General features: G+C 47.5%; 1 protein-coding gene across 1 annotated transcript in view; it reads right to left on the minus strand.

Annotated features, from left to right (window-relative positions):
• Positions 1-22,482, minus strand: part of nalcn (sodium leak channel, non-selective) — a 201,302-nt gene that overhangs the window by 89,379 nt on the left and 89,441 nt on the right. Inside the window, exons 15-16 of the mRNA XM_078546046.1 lie at positions 1,812-1,948; positions 260-398 (exon numbers count right to left, since the gene is read on the minus strand). Of these exons, the coding sequence (XP_078402172.1) occupies positions 260-398; positions 1,812-1,948 (276 nt within the window). The remainder of the gene's footprint in view (positions 1-259; positions 399-1,811; positions 1,949-22,482) is intronic.

Raw genomic sequence — 22,482 nt, forward strand, 5'->3', positions numbered from 1 at the left:
TCCTACACCACAACCGTGACTACACTTCCAAAAGTGCTGCAAAGTGCTTTGGATCATCCGGAGGTTGTCAAAAATCGTTTCAAATTTCTGACATTTCCGAAGGTGTCAGGCAATTTTCTGGAAATCGTTGGTTGCAATATTGTTTTGAAGCAAATGTCCAAAGTTTGGCAATAACTACGTCTGCACCTTCTGACCAACTTTGGCAGAGATTAACCTTGTTTTTTTTGTAAGAGTGTCAGTATTATTGTTCCAGTTTTACCTTCTGATCAATATACTTATTATCCTCAATACAGGATGGTTTGGAATGGTCACAGGAAGATGAAGCTGATGGCAATCTCCGGAGCAAACAGCTCGTGTCTTGTTGCTGACGATCAATGAACTGCTTCATAAAACTTTCCCTAAAAATAAACACATTCAGGCAGACAGTAAGACAAATAAAGTCAGTTTACAAGGGCTACATGTCATTTATGATGGGGAGTCACACATATTAAAGTTGTTTGTTATGGTATCTTTACTCAAATGTTTTGAAGTCTCTAGCCCAGGGTGTGGACGATGCTCAGTTGTTGAGTACATTCAGGACAGGAGTCGATGGAATTTGGACACTAAGGGAATTAAGGGATATGGAGATGGTTTGGGAAGGTGCAGATGATGTAGAGGGTCAGTCATGATTTTGTTGAATAGTGGAGAATGCACGAGGGGCTGAATGGCCTACTCCTGCTTCTATCACTTACATTCTTATAAATCAAAATAATACAGATTCAGAAACAGAACTGTGTTTTAACAGGCACAGTGGTAATGCCCCTAGAGTAGTACTCAAAAGGCCCGGGTTAATGCTCTGGGGACACAGGCTCAAATCCAACCATGGCAGCGAGTGGAATTTAAACTCAAGTAATAAACCCGGGAGCATAAAGCTAGTCTCAGTAATGGTGCCCATGCCAACTATCATCGATTGTTGTAAAAACCCATCTGGTTCGTTAATTTCCCTTGGGGAGGGAAATCTGCTGTCCTTACTCGGTCTGGCCTAATGTGACTCCAGACCCACAGCAATGTGGTTGACCCTTAACTGCCCTGTGAAACGGCCTCGCAAGCTGCTCAGTTCAAGGGCAATTAGGGATGGGCAACAGATGCTGGCCTTGCCAGCGATGCCCACATCCCATAAAAGAGTAAAGAAAAAAAATGTAAAATTATATTGGATAAAAATTAAACCAATATATAAACACATTTTAAACAGTCTTAGAAATACATCAGAAGCCTGAACAGGCTGGGACTCTTATTCATGTTAGAAAATCTTAGGCTGAGGGGTGACCTGATAGAGGACATCATGAAGGGTTTTGTTAGGGTAGACATGGAGAAAGTGTTTCCACTTGTGGGCTGGACCAGAACTAGGGGTCATAAATATAAGATGGTTACGAATGAACTGGACAGGGAATTCAGGGGAAACTTCCTTAAACTTTTCAGTGCTGAAAACAGTTTCTCATTCCTTACTCTAGCAAAACCTTTCCTGATTTTGAACGCCTCTATTAAATCTCCCCCCAAACCTACTCTGCTCCAAGAACAATCCCAGCTTCTCTTGACTCGCCATGAAACTAAAGTCCTCGTCCCTGGTTATCAGTCCAATAAATGTCCTCTGCACCCTCTCCAGGGTCTTGTCAACCTCTCTGAAGCGCGGGGCTCAGAATCGAGTTGGGTTTAGAACAGACGCCTCTGTCATCTCCAATGTCAAGTTTATCCCAGGGAATCAAAAAGTCATAATCTACCCCCAGCCTGCTTTCCAGAGAAATGTTTCCAACACTATTGTCAACAACACCCACCTGATTCTGGGAACTGAAAAATCTGATGGTAATTTGGATATTTTCACCATCTGTGGCCTGTTTGGGAACTTTTCAAAGATTCGCAAACGAAGTGGAAGTTTCTCCTTGGTGTCGGCGTTGGCTTCACTTTGTTTAAGCTGAAATGAAAATAGTGTCTTATATTATGATCAGCATTAACTTCTTTCAAAATTCACAGGTTGTACGTATCGCTGGCAAGGCTGGCGTTTATTGCCCCTCCCTAATTGCCCTCGAGAAGGTGGTGCTGAGCCGCTGCCTTGAACGGCTGCAGTCCATGCGGTATAGGTACACCCACAGTGCCATCAGGGATTTTGACTCAGTGACACTGAAGGTCGTGCCTAGGTTGACGCAGGGTGTCCATGTCTTATTTGCTACTCTTTTTAAATAGTCATTCGTTAGTAATTAAAGTTAAGGATGCTCAAAGAGGTGAGAATTGGAGGAATGCTCTGAGGGGCGTGGGGGTAAAGAGGGGTGAGGCAATGGAGGAATTTGACAAGGTTAAAAATGTTAAAATCAAGGTGCTGTTTAACCTAGAGATTAAGAAAGATGCTGCGTTGTTAGATTTTATTTGCTCGAATTTAGGCTATTAGCTGTGAATCGTGCTGTAACGCCAGGTCCCAGCGCCACGCATTGACCCCACAGTGCCAGTCAATGGGCATTCTGGAACTTTATGGACATAACTCTAGAACGTGGGTCAGTGGAAACTGTGAACGATACAGTGCTCTGGTCAGATGACACCCTCGGTACTGCGTCTATTTTGGGGATCACAAGGGAGATTTTCATGTCCAAAGTAATGCCATGAGTTTGTCCCAATCCGATCCAGCCTAGTTTCAAGGCTGGTGTTTTACTTCTACAAAGTTTACCGATAACTAGTAATACTGATCATGTTGGCAATGTGTAGGTGCAGAGAAAAAAAACTGCCAACAGCTTCAAAATTAATTGCTGAAATTGCCAAGGCATAAGAGGCTAGGGTCAGTGAATTATTTTGAGAATTGTATGTTTTTTTGTAGCAGGTACTTTTTGAAGTGTAGTCACTGTTGTAATGTAGGAAATGTAGCAGCCAATTGGTGCACAGAAAGCTCCCACAAGCAGTAATGTGATAATGATCGATAATCTGTGTTTTTTTTAAATAAAAAGTGATGCTAATTGAGGGGTAAATATTGGTCAGTGCACGAGGGATAACTCCCTTGCTCTTCGTCAAAATAGTATCATTGATTCTTTCACATCCACCTGAGAGGGCATCCAAAAGGTGAAATCATTTCACAACACAGGATCTCACAGCACAGGAGGCGGCCATTCGGCCCATCGTGCCTGTGCCAGCTTTTTGAAAGAGCTATCAAAATAGTTTCACTGCCCGGCCTTTCTCCAGAGCCCTGTAAAATTTTCCCCTTCAAGTATTTATCCAATTCCCTTTAGAAGAATCTGCTTCCACTGCCCTTTCACGCTGCACATTCCAGATCACAACAACTTGCTGGAGTTACCAACTCTCCTGACAGTGAAGGCAGCTTCTTCCTATGTACAGTCAAGGATCATTCAACTGGAGTGGGGAAGGTGGTGTGTTTGTTGCGAGGGTAAACATGTTGGGTGGAGGAATGTGGGGGGAAAGGGATGGTTGGAAGGTATCAGTCACATGATGAAAGCTCTAGGGATACATCCAACCATAGATGGCAACCCTAGATTAAGGGCACATGACTTTGGGCAGAATTGTCTGCCCCTGCCAGTGGCGAGAATCATGGCGGGCGGGGGCAGTAAATTTGGCGTCATGAAAAAGTCAGTTTCCTACCGGCGGTAAATTAGTTTGGAATTTTGTTCTCCTGACTTTGATGGCGGGTCAAGTTTCCTGTTGATCTATGCCAGAAACCACATTTGCATCTCATTAATGTTCATTAAAAGGCCAACTCACTGGAATTAATGTTCCTCCTCCAAGTTACATGCCCCACCAGCAGATGATTGCTACAGCCTGTTTCGCGACTGTATGTGGCGTGCGCCCGGTGAGATTCAAGTTCATCCACAACCTGGAGGTAGGCAGATGCTGCTTTCGCCTTCCTTCCACACCGCCACTGAGATAGGTCAGGTGCCTGCAGCCCAAGCCGTGCCAAACTGGGGCACACGAGGCAAAACCAGCAGGGAGGGTTAAGATGGAGGCAGGGCAAGGTGGGGGTCAAGAGCCAGTGGGGCCCCAGGAAGTCCCAGGTGTTGCCATGGAGCGGCCAAGTCAACAAAGACATTTGGTGCGACCAACCATCTACAGAAGAGGGAGCTCATACATGGAGATGAGCAAAAGAGAGTGCCGCAGATGCCTTTCCTCGGTCTGAGGATGCGGTAGCTAACGTTTGCCACATTCTCCATGAGGAACTCATGCTGCATGGACTTGGAGGCCATCCAGTGCCAGTTGATTTGAAGGTTACTGCCGCACTGAACTTTTTTGCCAGCAGATCCGATCCACTGGGGGCCTTTGTGGAATCTCACAATTGGCGACACACGAAAGAATAAGGGAGGTGACAGATGCCTTTTCAGTAAAGCTCTCTATTATGTGCAGTTCCGCATGGATGAAGCAAGCCAGGCTACCAGAGCTGTGGGATTCGCTGCGAAGGCAGGATGCCATCAGCTGCACACATGGCCTCGAGAGCTCCCTGGCAGCGGCCTGAGAGATTCATTAATAGAAAAGGATTTCACTCTCTGAACAACCAGTTCACAGAAAGCACATACCCAGGGAGGTCACATGACTCGTACATGTTGAGCTACTCCCAGGTGTCAGAGATATTTGAGGGAGCTTGCTTAGAGGGTTGGCTCCTCAGTGACAATGGGTAACCCCAGAAGACATGGCCAATGATGCCCATTCATCAGCCACAGAGTGTATCGGAGAAGAGATACAATGCAGCACATTCCACCACAAGGTCCTTATTAGAGCAAACTATTGGCCTTTTAAAGATGTGTTTCTGACGTTTGGACCTGTCAGCTGGGGCTCTCCAACTCTCCTGCATCATCGTTGTTTGTTGCGCCCTGAACAACCTAGCACTGCAAAGGGGGGGCAGGAATATGTAGCTAGAGGGAGACATTGAGCAGCTAGACATGTTCTCGGGTGGAGGAGGATTTGGAGCGGAATGAATCTGAAGAGGGTGAGGAATCAGATGAGCCACATGAGGATGCCATTACATGGACATAACGTGACAGACATGTCTGTGACAACCTCATAGCTGCGAGACTTCAAGAGGAATAAACTGAAGAAAAATTTTCACAATTCAAGATCTCTTCAGGCTTCAATGCAGGGTACATAACAAAACTTTCATTCTCAATGTCAACATACCAGGAAAGGTCATCAATCTCACAATGATCACAGAGGCACCTTCATCCCTAACGATGGGGTCATCCTTGGAAGTGCAGTAACTCTGGAACATGTGGCTGCTGTGGAATGTGCTTAGCACTCCACTATCACACCTCCCTCAGCAACTACACATAGTGCAGTCCTTTCAACCGTGGTGTCAACAAGTCAGTGCACATGGCAGCCTCCGAGCCACTGAAGCGCCATTGCACACGTGGATGCACTCATGCCAGTATGACAGCAGCTTAACAAGGTGGCACTAACAGGAAAAACATTCGTCAATGGTTAGCCCTTGACCACCTCAAGAGGGAGCAACATCCAGGCAACACCATCTCTCCAAAATGCCAGCTCTCATGTACGAATAATGCAGAGGCCTCATCTTCTTACTGAGCCCCAAGACGCCATTGGGCATCAGGATGCAGTGACCTGTTACTTGACAGCAAGCACCCAAAGCTGTGAGTTATGTCCGCATTGTCCTCAGAGAGTGTGGCTCAGCAGGACCATTGCTTGATCATTCACAAACACTAATTCGTTGGAATCCTGCCAAGTCCATGTCCTGCATTGCCTTGGCATCAGGGAGAGACGTGACCCAGTCTGTATTGACACAGCATCAATGACAATTTCTTCCCTTCATTGATCTGCCGAGCACTCAGGAGATGTGCTAAAGCACCCTCTTATAGCATTACCGTTCACGACACAAAGGCCAATCCTTTCGATCTATCCTCAGTCAACGAGTGCACAGTCATGCGATGAATTCCATATCGAGTTGCATACTGTGTCTCCGCAGAAGGATTCTGTGAATTACCTTGAGGCAGCCGTTCAGGAGCAAAGTACGATCCTCACAGGTAAGTAGACAGCTTCATCAGGGTGAGCGCACACCCCTGACATCACACACTCATTCCCGTCTAGCAGGCATTGCAAATGTCACCGAGTGGAACCAACTCCAATCGTTCAGCATCATGCGTGGGTACAGTGGGAATTATGAAATGGATAATGTTCAGCCTTAAATGCGGAGATGAAAACACACTGCAGGGAGGCATGGGAGCCTATGGTGCTCAATGGTGAATACTACTTCCAAAAACTCACTGTCATAAAATAAATGCCTTTGCAAAGTACACTTGGGAGAAAAGACTCTAATGTTGGTCGTGACAAATACTTGTTACATCCACAAACTACAGGCTTCAGTGCGACAATATCAGGATATTTGCTAACCTTGATGAGTAATTCTCCTGAGGCCAAATATTGTCTGCCTAAGATCTAAGGGTCATAGGTGTACAGCCAGCTATCATTCTGACATAGGAGGTGCCTTTATTAATGTCACCCATGTGTAAATAAAAGCTAATTACTGTACCGTTGAGGTGCCCTGTCCTCTCACCCCTAGCCACTGCTGAAACACACCGATGGCTAGAGCAGCGGTATTCATGATTCAGTGTAAATCCAGCAAAAACTGTTGGGTCTGGCTTTCCAAGGCAGTCGCCACCCTTCCCTTGGAGACTTTGATGCGTTTATATGCTGGAGATAAGGTGAACTCCTCCATCCTTCGTTCCACTCTGCTGCCAGCAGACAACTCTGCCTGATGTTCCCCTGCCTGACTCGGCATCTCCAGCATTTCTTTCAGGACCATTTCCAGAGGCTCGTCATGGGACTCGGGCACAGCAGAGGCCTGGTCTCCAGCGGTCCTCCGAGTGTCAGAGACCTCGCCGGTAAAGCCTCTGCTGGCTATGGACCTGCGTCAGTGAGGTGATCACCAGATTGTGAACCCAAACCTACTGTAGAACTCGGTCCCACCAAGGTGTGTGTCTCTGCGCTGGCAGAGGATGTAGGTGAACACGGTGACAGGTCTTCATCAGATGGGTGTGCAGCTCTGGGGGCCTGGGGCTGAGGCACTTGCTGGAGATCTTCCTCTGCTTTTTCTTGCTGGTGGTTGGAATATAGAGAGGAGATAATCAGTGATTGACTAGAGAGGCTCCTACAATATAGGTCGCACAGTCATTGTCTGCATGTGGCCAATGTATAGTGGATGGACCCTCACTGGCGTGTTGGGGCAGGCCAAGCTTGCCTTCTGTGCAGGAATCATCTCCATTTTCTCAAGCGAGCTCTGCCACCTGTTCCTGGTGGGTGGAGAATGTCCTCAACTCTAGGGTCCGCCTCCAGTCTTGGCTTCTCCCCCCCCCCTCCGCCCCATTTGTTGTGGGTGATCTTGTCCTGCAGCAAGGCAGCTGGGTTGACGGTGAGCTCTATGGATGAAAGGGCAGTTCAGAAGCGTGCATGGCTGTTGAGAGTGCTGGGCCCTCCCCAGTAACGGATTAAGACACCCTTTTGTGCAAGAACTCACGTGAGATGGTGAGCTTAAAGTGGCTGGCAGACATCCAGTGCTCATGTCCCATATGCTGGTAGCGTGTGACATCCCTGTGGCCTCCAACCCTTAGACTGCCTGATGCTCTTATGAGTGCGTTTGGAGTGAGTAGAAGTTTCACTCACCCTGGTGGGGCGGAGCAGATCGTTCCTCCTTCTGTTGCGCTGGAGGGCAGTCCCTTTTCTGTTGGCCGTGGACGCTGGCCTCCCTGGCGACCTCCTCCCAGGCCAGCGTGGTCAGGCAGCTTGACCTCCAGCTCCCATCCCCGAGGGAAGAGGGCCTTCCACCATTCCTGGACGGCCTGGAGCAGAATCCCCACGGGGGCCTCGCTGAATCGTGGAGTCGAGGGTCTGGATTTTTTAGGCCCAACGGGGAGCCTCAACAACACAACACAGCTGGCCTGCAGCGGGTGGATGTCTGTCCGGGTGCTGTTTAAATATGGCGCCAGCATGGGGTGACGGCTGGGCGGATGAATCCCTTCCTGCTCTTCGCTAACAGATAATTAATGAGCTGAGAAACCAGAAGATCGCCAGGGTTCATCCAACCTGCCGGCCAACTGGAATCACACTGGCTTTCCTGCCCGCCATCTCACTTAGTCTCCAGAATGGAAAATTCCACCCCTTGTATCTGCTGATGTACCAGCAGCAATGCTGTGGGAGGTCGGCTAGTGCTGTACATAAGCAACAGAGGATGAAGATTAGTGAACAGCAAGATGCAAACTGTGAATCTCTCAGAAGATGGCAGTAGAGACCTGTACACCATAGCAGGTGAGGCCGAAAGACTAAGCACAATGTTGTGTTAATCGGTGAAGACATCTGGCTACTTCCCAAGTACACCAAATTGAGAGCTAGGTGTGATGCATTAGAAGAATGAAATAAATACTAAAAGGTGAAAACAAAGATAGAGGCAGTAGTTAGTAAACTGCTAACCTCCACAGCTATAATCAAAAGGCACAACAGGTAGTCAACTGTTGTTGGGTCATGTCTTCAGTTGCCTACACCATTTCAAGCTCTGCAAGCCTCCAATGCAAGCAACACTCTACAGGCCAAAGGTATTGGACTAGAAATGGCTGGGAAAAGGAGTCATTAGGATAACTGCATTACAGGCCCCTGCTATCATCAATTCATCAACAAAATGCTGCATTTGCAGAATAAAGTATATTGACCTTGGAGCAGGTGCAGCACAGAGTCACCAGATTGATACTTCCCCTCCAAGCCACTCACCACCCTGACTGGGAAATATATTGCCGTTCCTTCACTGTCACTGGGTCAAAATCCTGGAACTCCCTCCCAAACAGCACTGTGGGTGTACCTACACCTCATGCATTGTAGCGGTTCAAGAAGGCAGCTCACCACCACCTTCTCAAGGGCAATCAGGGATGGGCAACAAATGCTGGCCCAGCCAGCGATGTCCACATCCCATCAATGAAAGCTTGAAAAAACAGAAGCTGGCATTACCTTAAAGTTAGAAAAGCAAAATGTGACATGTTGAACTTCTGGTAGCCAGGTGATGAAGGAAGAGACAAGATGTCAATCTTTACTCAGTTTTAGGTTTATTCACAACGTGAGACTTTACAAAGGTATAGCTCCTCACTCTACCGGCCACCACTGGTGTCAATAAATATCTCTTTATATTCTTGAGTGAATCAAATCAAATAAACTAATTAACTAATGAACAACACCTTAAAGGGACACTGCCAACAAAAAAACAATTTGAAAGGCAACCTATCAAATTAAAAAGTCATTTTAGGGGCTGATGAAGTATTCCAGTCCCTGTGGCACCTACCAACCGCAGAGGGCCTCAAGTGTACCAGCAGACATTGTGTGCTCCCTTCCCAGGGGCAGCCAGGTGCAGATGTAGCCATGGAAGAGGGGCAGACAGTCAGGCCAAACGGCTCCCTTAGCCGCCCACTGCCCAGGCCTGTTTGTGACCACCTTGGCCATGTCCAGGAACAAACTAATGAGAAGGTCTTCCAATCTGCCTGCCCCTCTCCACACCGGCTAGCCGAAGATCAGGAGTGTGGGGCTGAAGGACAACCAAACGTTGAGGAGCAGCCCCCTCAAATCATCATAGAACCATAGAACACTACAGCACAGAAAACAGGCCATTCGGCCCTTCTAGTCTGTGCCGAAATATTATTCCGCTAGTCCCATTGACTTGCACCTAGTCCATAACCCTCCACACCTCTCCCATCCATGTATCTATCTAATTTATTCTTAAAACTTAAGAGTGAGCCCGCATTTACCACATCAGATGGTAGCTCGTTCCACACTCTCACCACTCTCTGAGTGAAGAAGTTCCCCCTAATGTTCCCCCTAAACCTTTCTCCTTTCACCCTAAAGCCATGTCCTCTCGTGTTTATTTCTCCTAATCTAAGTGGAAAGAGCCTACTCGCATTTACTCTGTCTATACCCCTCACAATTTTGTAAACTTCTATCAAATCTCCCCTCATTCTTCTACGTTCCAAGGAATAAAGTCCTAAACAAAAACAGAATTACCTGGAAAAACTCAGCAGGTCTGGCAGCATCGGTGGAGAAGAAATCAGTTAACGTTTCGAGCCTTCACGGCCCTTCGGCAGAACTGAAGCATAGTTAGGAGAAAGGAGAAATATAAGCTGGTTTAAGGTGGGGGGGGGGGGGGGGGGGGGGAGAGAGAAGTTGAGGGTGGGGTGATTGTGGAGATAAGCAAGCAGTGATAGGAGCAGATAATCAAAAGATGTCACAGACAAAAGGATCAAAGAGGTGTTGAAGGTGGTGGTATTTGTCTAAGAAAAGTGCTAATTAAGAATGGAAGACAGGACACTCAAAGTACAGCTCTAGTGGGGGTGGGGTGGAAAAGACTAACAAGGTTTTAGTTTTAGATTTGAAAATAATGGAAATAGGTGGGGAAAGAAGAATCTATATAAATTATTGAAAAAAAAGGCGGGGGGGGGGGGAGAAAGGGGGTGGGGATGGAGGAGAGAGTTCATGATCTAAAGTTGTTGAATTCAATATTCAGCCCGGAAGGCTGTAAAGTGCCTAGTCGGAAGATGAGGTGCTGTTCCTCCAGTTTGCGTTGGGCTTCACTGGAACAATGCAGCAAGCCAAGGACAGACATGTGGGCAAGAGAACAGGGTGGAGTGTTAAAATGGCAAGCGACAGGGAGGTTTGGGTCTTTCTTGCGGACAGACCGCAGGTGTTCTGCAAAACGGTCGCCCAGTTTGCGTTTGGTCTCTCCAAAGTCCTAACCTGTTTAATCTTTCCCTGTAACTCAACTCCTTAAGACCTGGCAACATCCTAGTAAATCTTCTCTGCACTCTCTCAATCTTACTGATATCCTTCCTGTAGTTAGGCGACCAGAACTGCACACAATACTCCAAAGTTGGCCTCACCAATATCTTATACAACCTCACCATAACATCCCAACTCCTATACTCAATACTTTGATTTATGAAGGCCAGTATGCCAAAAGCTTTCTTTACAACCTTGTCTACCTGTGACGGCACTTTCAGGGAATTATATATCTGAACTCCCAGATCCCTTTGTTCCTCTGCACTCCTCAGTGCCCTACCATTTACTGTGTATATCCTACCTTGGTTTGACCTTTCAAAATGTAACACCTCACACTTTTTTTGGTTCCCTAATAGGCGATCAAAAAGGGGTTGTAACCTCGTACATCCTATATACACATGGAACACAGGCTCCTGGAGGCCACAGGAAATACAGGCAGCCAGGGAGTCTGTGAACCACCTTGATCGTTTGTTGCTGTGTGCAACGCTCTCCATGCCAAATCCCCAATGGAAAAAGGAAGGACTCCCACAGAGAGCCTCTCACTGGTGGTCTTCGCTACTTCCAGACGGCAGAACGGAACAGCAATGGGTGTCCAGACGGCCGACAAGGGTGAAGAAGTGAAGGGTGTGCAACAGCAGCCTGTACAGAAAACCCCTCTGTGCAGAGTGGAAGGGTACGGGGGGAATTTCCACGAGGCAGCTCAAATTGTAGGGTTGGGGGCTGATGTTTCTTTATATGTGCACAAATAATCCAAAGAGTGCAGTATGAAGGGTCAATTCTAAGTGTGATGCGCTAATGAGACACTATACATCATCTCATGATCTTGCCCTCTCATGTTGAGCCACAAGGTAAAATGATCACTATACAGATGTTTCTCAATGAAATTTATGTTTTCCTTACCTCAGCAAACTCTGTAAATATTCTGTTAGCCCAATGAGACCAAGAATATTACAATGAGTGCCCCCACCTGTCTATGCCTAACCTTAATTTATACAATTAACACAGCAGATGCTGGAAATCGGAAAGAAGAACGGAAAGTGCTGGAAAAACTCAGCAGGTCTGGCAGCATCTGTGGAGAGAGAAACAGAGTTAACGTTTCAAAGGTCAATGACCTTCCATCGGAACATATTTATTACCTTAAAGTTAGAACCAGGTTGTTCAGGAAGCACTTCACACAACAGGGTGTGGAAATCTGAAACTCTCTCTCTGCAAAAAGCTGATGAGGCTGGGGGTGGGGTTCAATTGAACATTTCCAAACGGAGACTGATCGATTTTTGTTGGGTAAGGGGATTAAGGGTTACAGAACCAAGGTGGGTAGATGGAGTAAAGATACAGATCAGACATTATCTCATTGAATGGTCATGTGGACATGCATCATTAAGAACTATTCCTGCTGCAGCCTGTTTGAGCTGGTAACTCCAGTCCTAGGGAATCCTGTTAATGATCGGATTCATGGTCCTCTCATGATACTCACCATGGAGGCCCAGAACGAAACCATTTAAAAAAAAACATTATTTCATGGGATGTGAGCCTCACAGGCACGGCCCATCCCTAATTGCCCTTGAGAAGGTGGTGAGCCGCCTTCTTGAACTGCTGCAGTCCATGTGGTGTAGGTACACCCACAGTGCTGTTAGGGAGGGAGTTCCAGGGTTTTGACCCAGCGACAGTGAAGGAACAGTGATATATTTCCAAGTCAGGATGGTGAGTGGCTTGGAGGGGAACTCCATGGTGTTCCCGTGTGTCTGCTGCCCTTGTCCTTCTAGATGGTAGAGGTCATGGGATTGGTAGGTGCTGCCTAAGGAGCCTTGGTAAAATGATCACTACTACAGATGTTTCTCAATGAAATTTATGTTTTCCTTACCTCAGCAAACTCTGTAAATATTCTGTTAGCCCAAAGAGACCAAGAATATTACAATGAGTGTCCCCACCTGTCTAGACCTAACCTTAATTTATACAATTAACACAGCAGATGCTGGAAATCGGAAAGAAAAACAGAAAGTGCTGGAAAAACTGCAGTGCTTCTTGTAGATGGTACACATTGCCGCCACTGTGCGTCGGTGGTGGAGGGAGTGAATGTTTGTGGATGTGGTGCCAATCCAGCGGGGCTGCTTTGTCCTGGATGGTATTGAGCTTCTTGAGTGTTGTTGGAGCTGCACTTATCCAGGCAAGTGGGGAGTATTCCATCACACTCCTGACTTGTGCCTTGTAGATGGTGGACAGGCTTTCGGGAGTCAGGGGTTGAGTGACTCTCCGCAGAATTCCCAGCCTCTCAAATTGTGGAGCTTCTCACTCCAACAGGTAGTGAATTGTTCCTGGGGTGTTTTTAAAAAAAAAAATTCTTCTTAACTGCAATTGGCAGTAGTATTGTGTCAGCTTTGCCATCCACACTCCTACAGTTTCAGGATGCAGAGCTGTTGTGACATTGAGAAAATGTGAATTAGGTGCATTTCTTTCAGAGAAGAACACTTTGGGATCCAGTACATGAGTAATGCGAGACAGGACACATGGCAAGGGTCGCCTGCTTGCAACAGGTGACTTTAGGCCAATGGATTCCCACAGCTCTCCACTGGGGGTTTTCCTCACCTCGTGTCTGAGTCTGTTATAAACTCATTGATAGAGGTTGCTCACTGTGGTTGGTCAATAACTCCATTATCGCTGTATCATTCGACTAGCAGGAGAGTAGAAAGTAGGCTCGATTGACTACGGTCTTTCATGAGCTAGTAATTCCTATGAAAGTAGTGCACTGAAGTACCTACAATGTGTTCGGCTGTTCCTGATGGAACAGGCAGCTAGTTTCATACTCCATGGGTTCAGAATGTACAAACAGTTTACACATTGATGACACTCTCAAGGACCAAGAAAGCAATTCCTAACACGACCTGCTTCTAATGCCCTCTTTCCCTGTAGTATTGTTTTTGTTCCCTTATTTTTCTTTCTCTCAGCTGTGTGGGTAGCAATCTCACCTCTGAGTCAGAAAAACGACTTGCATTTATAACACAGCTTTCATAGGATCACAGAGTGTCCCATAGAATACATGCTTACGTACCAGACTGCAATTTGTACCCACAATCTTCTGAATCAAAAATGAGAATGCTACCCACTGAACCACAACTGGAACTCATATATACACACACACTCTCACACACTCACACTCACGCTCCCCCCCCCCGCCTCAATACAGCACTGATGGAGTGCTGCACTGTCAGAGGTACAGTCTTTCAGATGAGGTGTTAAACTGAGTTCTCCCAGGTGTTCTGGCCAATATTTATCCCTCAATCAACATCACACAAAAAAGCTATCTGATCATGATCACGTTGCTGTTTATGGGAGCTTGCTGTGCGCATTACAACGGTGACCACACTTCAAAAAATACTTCATTGCTTGCAAAGCGTTTTGGGAAGTCCAGTAGTTGTGAAAAGCGCTATATAAATGAATGCCTTTCTTCCATTTCTCTTCTCTACTCATCTGGTGAGAATTCCTTTTTCTCATTCATGAGGCCCCGTGGATAATCTCAAATTAATGTCAAGGCAAAGAACGATAAAGTAAAAGATGTGATTAATGGCCCCTGATGCCTGTACAGTGCCCACCCTCCGATTATTTACACCTAATCACTGACTGGTCAATCTCCAGTACTGTTCTATGCTGAGCCAAGGCCCTGTGCAGAATTCAGGGACAAACAGTAAATGTTGGCTTAGCCAGCGACACCCCCATCCTGTGAACGAATAATAAAAAAAAATTCAGGTCAAGGAAACTCAAGAGGGGCTGGAAAGAAATGGACCCGGATAGGGGTCAGGCAAAGGAGAAGAGGAGGATGGGAGGGGTGACGGGCTGCCCACGAGGAGGGGGGTGTGGTCGGAGGTGGGGGTGTTTGATAAAATGCAGTTGTGGGGTTGGGGGTGGGGGGGCAGTGGGGGTGGAGGGAAGGGATTCTGATGATGGAATAAAAACGCAGCGATCCATTCACTGGTTTTAATATGAAGAGAAACAAGAATGATGGCCAGCGGGAGAAGCAGCCTTTCATCAAGTTACTGTGATCCGTGTACAACCCCGAGTGGGAATGGTGCATTTTAACCATTGGCAGCATTAGGGTGGTGCTTGCTGTACTGAAGGGTTGGGCACCCATTACTGGAGGCAAGGGGGAGTTGGCAGGGCAACTTAAGATGGTGGCACCCACCATTGCAAGATGGAGAGGGGCACTCGCACGTGGCCTTACCTTTCTCATAGGGTCCGGGGTCCCAGAGGGAACAAGCTGAACCTCAGTATGGAGCAGTGTGAGAGCAGACTGCTGCACACTGATGGGAGCTGCAGTGCCCGGCGACAGCTGGTTGCACTGCCCGTGGCACTGGGCTGGGCTCTAGGGGGTCAGCCATTTCAGCCGGAGACAGAGGCCAGGATTTTCTGCACCCCACTGTGACGGGCGTGTTCGATGGCAAGATCGGAGAATTTCACGAGAAGGCCCTTGTCACCTTTCCCAATAACGTAAACCCAGGACGCGATTGTCCACTCCTCCACCGATGGCGGGTCTCGCTTCAGGCAGTCGGACATTGGGGACTTAATTTTTAATAAATTTGCATCTAATTACTGCGACCCCCCCAAGCCAGAATCACCCCCTCACGTCAAATGTAAATCCCCTGTCGGGGTGATTTCACAACGGCGCAATTTACAACTGCCTTTAAAAGGCATAAAACCTGGCAACCTCAAACCCGAGGGGAACTCGGGGGGGTGAGTGCACACTACGTTGTGCGCAGCGCTCACACTGATCCCAGAGGCTCCATGGACTCGGTGAGGGGCACAGGCAAGTTTCCACAGCGGCTTCTGCATGGCTGGCTTGTGGTGCCGGGGTAAGTGTGACAGTGCCAGGGACAAGGCAACTGCGGGGCAAGGGTGGTGGGGCGGGGCAGGGGGAGGGGAGGGGAGTTCATGGTCATGGCAGCACCGACTGAGGTTTGAGCACAAACACACGCAGGGTGTTTGCGGGGGGAGGGGGGAGGCTTGCGACAAAATGGCCGGGCTAATGGCAAAACCATGTCAAAGACGAGCACTCCACCGCAGCAGAGAGTATTCAGCTTGAGCTCAATTGACATGCTGGGAGTCAGTCTAGTTAAGTAACTGTGCCCACTCAAGCAGCACTAATTCCTGACAGTGCCAGTGAATGTTCCTCTCCTGTTAACCCCTCACGCACACACTTCAAACCGGAATGAGTGCTGTGGTGCTGCAGAGCCATTACGCAACCCGGAAAGCCCGAGGATCCTGTTGGGTAAGGTGGCCATCGAACACTGACGGAGGGGCACTCCCCGAGTCCCTTGCATGATGTTTCAGTCAACATTGAGAAGTCTCCCTCATGATCCAAGCAAACCGCGAAGGAGTTCACGTTAGGAAAATGCCTGTGCGGGAGGTCAGAGTTCAGGAGGCAGTCGATTGGCCAAAGCTGTTGCCACTCGGTCATGTGGTGTGGGGGGGCGGTGCTGGGTGGGGTCATGGTGAGCCATCGTGCGCATTAAACACTGAGCATCCATGTTGTGGCCTGGACTCTCTGGCATGCGTTAAGGGGTCTTGAGAGGCAGCCACAGGCGATGACTTGACCAAGAGCGGTCCTCAGGGGACAATTGCTGATCCTTGCATCTCTCCTTTTTGATACGCAGTGAGGAGACCATCAGGAACATGAAGCCTGCTGATCTCGCTGTCTGCCTCACTGCTTATAGACAGGAGAGAAGAAGGTGGTGACAGAGGTGCCTGGCTTGCCAAAGGGAGGAGCAGAATCCTGAAGACCAAGGGGAGGCACTCCCTCCTCCACACGCAGAGGGTGAACCTCACAGAGCCATCGTTCATGGGCGCATCGCTAGACCCAGGGTCTACAGACGCCGCATGTGCTACCTGCAGACAAGCGAGAACCAGTGTCGCCGACACCTGCACACGTCAGAGGAACTAGTCACACACAAATGTCACCTTCTGCAGGATTTGGCACCACAGGGACCGCCTCCACTGCCAGTGGTAGTTAAAGTCACTGCTGCGCCCAATTTCTACATCAGTGGCTCTTTCCAGGGCTTCCCTGGGGACCTTTGCAGGATCTCATAAGCCTCCGCCCACAAATGTATCCAGGAGGTCAAGGATGCCCTTTTTGCCAAGGCACAACTTTGTCAATTTCAACAGGGATCAGGCAAGCCAGGAAACAAGAGCGCTGGGATTCGCTGAGATTTCCAGATTCCCCACAGGTGAAGGGGGCCAAAAACTGCACCCACGTGGCTCTTAAATCTCCCTGGCAACAAGCAGTCCAGTATGTGAACCGCAAAGGCTTCCACTCTCTCAATGTTCAGCTGGTCTGCGACCATAACAAACGGATCGTGCAGGCGTGTGCAAGAAACCCCGGAAACACCCACGGCTCGGACATCCTCAGCATGCCTCAGATCCCTGACATCTTCCAGGGACCACACAGGATGCAGGGTTGGCTCCTCAGGGAGGAGGGCTACCCACAGAGGACGTGGCTGACGAGGCCTGTGCAGTGGCCTCAGACTCCTGGGTGGGAGAAAGTACAACAAGGCTCCTGCTGCAACCCGGAGTTTGGCTTGGCATCCTGAAAATTCGGTTCCGGCACCTGGGACAGATCTGGCGGAGCACTGCAGTACACTCTCCAGAGGGTGCTGTGCATCCTAGCGGCAGACTTCATCACCTGTTCCCTTCAGCGCCACACCTTCACCTGTCAGGAATGGTGTCGAGATTGGGGAGGGGGGGGGCGTGGGGGAAAGCCCTGCCTCAAAGGTGCTGAGAGCACACAGGGAACATCACGGAATCCTGGGATGCTTGGGTTCAGGATAAACTGGCTTAGCCAGCGACGCCCTGTAAACGAATAGGAAATAAAAAGTAGACCTCACTCCCAGCATGGTTGTCCGATGGAGGTTGCATTACTGGATCCTCACTTGGTTGGGCACCGCTGACCTCACCATCAGCACAAGAACAGTCCAGGTCATCATGGACCAGCTGGACGGCACTATTCTCTAAGTCTGTGAGGACCTTTATGTCAGGCATTCCTCCACCGGTCTGTGACCTCTCCCTTTTGCTGTGTGCCAGCTTGTCCTGCATGGAGACAGGTGGACAGACTTTAAGCAGGACGCCTGCCAGGCCAGGTGAGGAGGATGCCTGGCATGTGTGGTTGGGTGGGTGGGTGACCACTGCTGCCACTGCCTCCCATGCATTGCCTTTGGGACAGCATTTGTGGCTTTCTGTCTGTTTGGTCATGAGGAGTACTCCATCACCACATCCCAACTGACCAAGTCCCACTGGCATTTTAGCCCTGGTTTATCCATGGGAGGAGGTGAGTTTTGTGGTGATATGTCCTCATGCCATGCCCCTTTAAATATCAGGAACGCACAAATTCTCTTCACAAAATTGACAAAGATTTGCATAATTTTGCACTCAGATGCAACCCTGCTTTTAAAAAAAAAATACCAGAATAGAAACTCATTAAAATGTTCAGTGAATCTGCACTGCATTTGACATCAAGTACCTTTGTGATTGACGTACACCTTCCCACTTCATGTTTGAGTGCTAAGAGCCAATTTAAAACATTTTTCAAAAACCCTCAGTATCACATTAACAGACAATACAAGCTTTTTCAAAAAGTAATCCGCTGGTATTATAGACATTACATAGAATTTCACAGCACTGAAACAGGCCATTCAGCCCAACTGGTTCATGCTGGTGTTTATGAGCCTCTTCCCAAACTATTTCCTCTCACTTTTGGTAACTTGTTGCTAGTAGGTTGTCCACCTGACTGACAATGCTTTTGGATTTACAACATTTGAGGCAGAATTTGTAACACTACATACAATTTACAGAACAGAAACAGGCCATTCAGCCCAACTGGTCTATGCTGGTTTTGCTGCTCCACACGAGCCTCCTCCCACACCACTTCATCTCACCCCATCACCATATCCTTTTAGTTCCTTTCTCCCTCATGTGTTTATCCAGCTTCCCCTTAAATGTATCTGTACCGTTCACCTCAACCACTCCCTGTGATAGCGAATTCCACATTCTCACCATTCTCCAGGTAAAGAAGTTTCCCCTGTTGGATTTATCAATGAGTATCTTATATTGATGACCCCTGGTATTGTCCTCTCCCATAAGCAGAAACATCTTCATTCTGCCCAAGTGGGATATTAGGAAGGGGAAATGTGGTATTTTCCACACAATAACATTCAGTGTTTGGTAACAATTGAAAGGTGCCTTTGGTGATTTCACTGCCTCAGAGTAGTACAAGGTCACAATTGTGTATTATCGAACATAGTTAGAGGGAGAACAAGATGCAGGGGCTCATCACTCAGGTCAATCTCAGGCATTGCTTAGTGCCTGGTTACAGAAACTAGGGGATGGCCACTTATCAGGTCTTGGGGATAATGCATGATAGAGGGAAATCCTAAAAGACCAGAAAAAAGAAATTCACCCCACATCAGGATTAAATGAATAAAAGTTCAAACCTTTTACAGACGAGTGTTTCAGAAAGGAGAGAGTTATGGGGATTAACACAGCAATTTAAAAGGAAGAAAGAAATGGCTTACATTTATATAGCCTTTGCACAAGCAAAGCACATTAGAGCCAATGTCGTGTACTCACTGCGGTAACATGCGCACAGCAAGCTCCCACAAACAGCAATGTGGCCAGTCTATGTTGGATGAGGGATAAATATTGGTCAGGGCATCAGGGAGAACTCCTCTGCTCTTCTTTGAAATGATGCCATGGGGTTTTTTTACTTCCACCCAGGCAGGCCGACGGGGTCTCAGCCGGAAGGTGCCAGTTCCGACAGTGCAGCACTGAGGGAGTGCTGCACTGGGAGTGTCAGCTGTGCTATTATTTTATGCTCAAGCCCTGGGGTGGGAATTGAACTTCACGATTCAGAGGCGAGAGTGCTACCAACTGAGCCACTGCATTTTGAACAACAGGGAGTCTGGCCTGCTTTCCAATCATTCACCTTATACCAACAACACCTGGTCTACCAGTCAGGAATTCCCGATTAAAGACACTCTTTTGGCAATCCAAACCTTTACTTGCTGATGAAAAACATACAAGTCAGATCATAATCTTCCTGAAAGGGCACTGGAAGCAAATTTAATTGTAAACTTTTAAAAAATAAAAAGGAGTTGGAGAAAAACAAAGGTTTGCGTAGTCATGGAGAAAGGGCTTGTGATGGAACTTACTGGAGAGGATTACAAAGAGCTGGCACAGGTATGATGGGCTGAATGTCTTCTCCTGTGGTGTATGGTTCTACTATAAAGGAAATTGAATTGATGTGGAATGGTTAGTTCCATGGATTGCAGTAAACTTTCTCGGGCCAGCACTTGATCAAAAATGGCACAACTGACATAGCTAATTGTTTCATTCTTTCAAGGGATGCGGGTGTCACTGGCAAAGCCAGCATTTGTCGCCCATCCCTAATTGCACTTGAGGATTAGGAATCTCTAAATCCTGGGTTATCTGTGCAAGATAATTGGCTGTGTTGAGAGAGTAACAATATTTTTTTTTTTTGCAAAAATATACTTTATTCATAAAATATCTTCAATCACATTCCAAACCATTTCAAAAACACCATTACAAGGGTACAATCCGGTTAAACTTTTACAAAATGTATCACCAGGTGCATCAGTACAAACAATATTACAATCATTTACAGCCTTTCATTTTGAGCTGTACAGCCCGAGGGGCTCTAAACAGTTCCCAGTCTCTCGGTGCGCTGTGGCAGAAAGGTCTTAGACAGCGACTCTTCCCCATTGCGCCTTTGCGGCAGCTGCCCCAAGCTTTAGTGCGTCCCTCAGCACGTAGTCCTGGACTTTGGATTGTGCCAGTCCGCAACAATCGGTCGGGGACAACTCTTTGTGCTGGAAGACCAACAAGTTTCGGGCAGACCAAAGCGCGTCTTTCACCGAGTTGATGATCCTCCAGCTGCAGTCGATGTTTGTCTCGGTGTGTGTCCCTGGGAACAGCCCGTAGAGCACAGAGTCCTGTGTCACAGAACTGCTCGGGATGAACCTCGACAGCAACCACTGCATCTCTCTCCAGACTTTCTTTGCAAAGGCACAATCCACAAGGAGGTGAACAACGGTCTCTTCCCCACCACAGCCACCTCGAGGGCAACGTGCAGAGGGGGTGAGACTCCTGGCGTGTAGGAAGGATCTGACGGGGAGGGCCTTTCTCACCACCAGCCAAGCTACGTCTTGGTGCTTGTTGGAAAGTTCTGGCGATGAGGCATTCTGCCAAATGACTTTGACAGTCTGCTCGGGGAACCATCCCACAGGGTCCACCCTCTCCTTCTCCCTCAGGGCCTCTAGGACGTTACGTGCTGACCACTGCCTGATGGACTTGTGGTCAAAGGTGTTTCTCTGCATAAATTTTTCCATGAGGGACAGGTGGTACGGCACGGTCCAACTACTTGGAGCGTTCCGCGGCAGCGTGGCCAGACCCATCCTTCGCAACACCGGGGACAGGTAGAACCTCAGCACGAGAGAGTAACAATATAGGTTAAACCAAAGCCTTAACTTCCATATCAGTAGTTTTCACAGCAAGTTCTCACATAGAAGAACATCTTGGGACTCCCACATCACACCACTGTTGTGATTAATTAGCATTTTTAAATCCTTTTTTTTTAAATATAAAAAACAAACTTAAACCCGTTGGCAGCCACTCTAGAAGTTTTCATTTTTTAAAAAAAGAATTAAATAAAATGTTCTCAGCATAGATCCAAGTAACAACCAATGATTCAAAGGCTTTGCAATGACAAGCAATAAAGGTGAATAGTATAGGTACTTTTAAGGGGAAGCTGGATAAGCACATGAGGGAAAATGGAATAGAAGGTTACGCTGATAGGGTGAGATGCTCATGTGGAGCATAAACACCAGCACAGACCAGTTGGGCTGAATGGCCTGTTTCTCTGATGTAAGTTCTCCAAATTTTAGCAATAAGAATTTGGAAACAATGAAATATGATTTAGAAAAAAATGTCAATACAAGAATATTTCATTGATTATACAATTGGGCATGCTAGGAACTTTTATGTATCAGTTTTCCAGAGGTTCAATAAGTTGACAAAGTACCTAAGCTGTTTTGCAAGCACACAGTGTTTTTATGATCCCTATCAGTGAAATTTTGCTTTTGCCTGCAACAGGTAATTGGCAACCAATGATGCTTTGCAAACTCTTTCTCAAACCCCATTGTCCCACCCAATTCAGTGTGTTCCGACTGTCCATTAAAAGATTAAAAATGAACTAAAAAGGATCAAATTTTCATTCCAGTTGAGATAGAAACTGAAGGAGCGAAAGAGAAACCAATAAAAGCTACTGGACAGGTGCAAGAAAAGACCATAGGACTAATAAAATGTAGGCCTTTACCTCAAGATGGATGGGACACAAAGGGGTGAAATTTAGTTACAGCTGTAGAAAGCTCCAGTTAGACCCCAGGTGGGGTAACTGGGTTCAGTTCTGGGCACCGGCACGTCAGGAACGATATATTGGCTTTGGAGTGGGTGTAGCATAGATTCAACAGAATGGTACTAGGACTGAAAGGGTTAAATGGTTAAAAACTGGATGAACCGAGCTTGCGTTCCCTCGCGTATAGAAGATTAAGGGGTGATCTAATCGAGGTGGTAAAGATGATTAAAGGGTTCAATGGGGTAGAGAGAGGGAGAGAGAGAAATTATTTCCTCTGGTAGGTTGCAGGTGATGGC

Source organism: Cetorhinus maximus, chromosome 7 (assembly GCF_964194155.1).
Source record: "Cetorhinus maximus chromosome 7, sCetMax3.hap1.1, whole genome shotgun sequence".
NCBI lineage: Eukaryota > Metazoa > Chordata > Chondrichthyes > Lamniformes > Cetorhinidae > Cetorhinus > Cetorhinus maximus.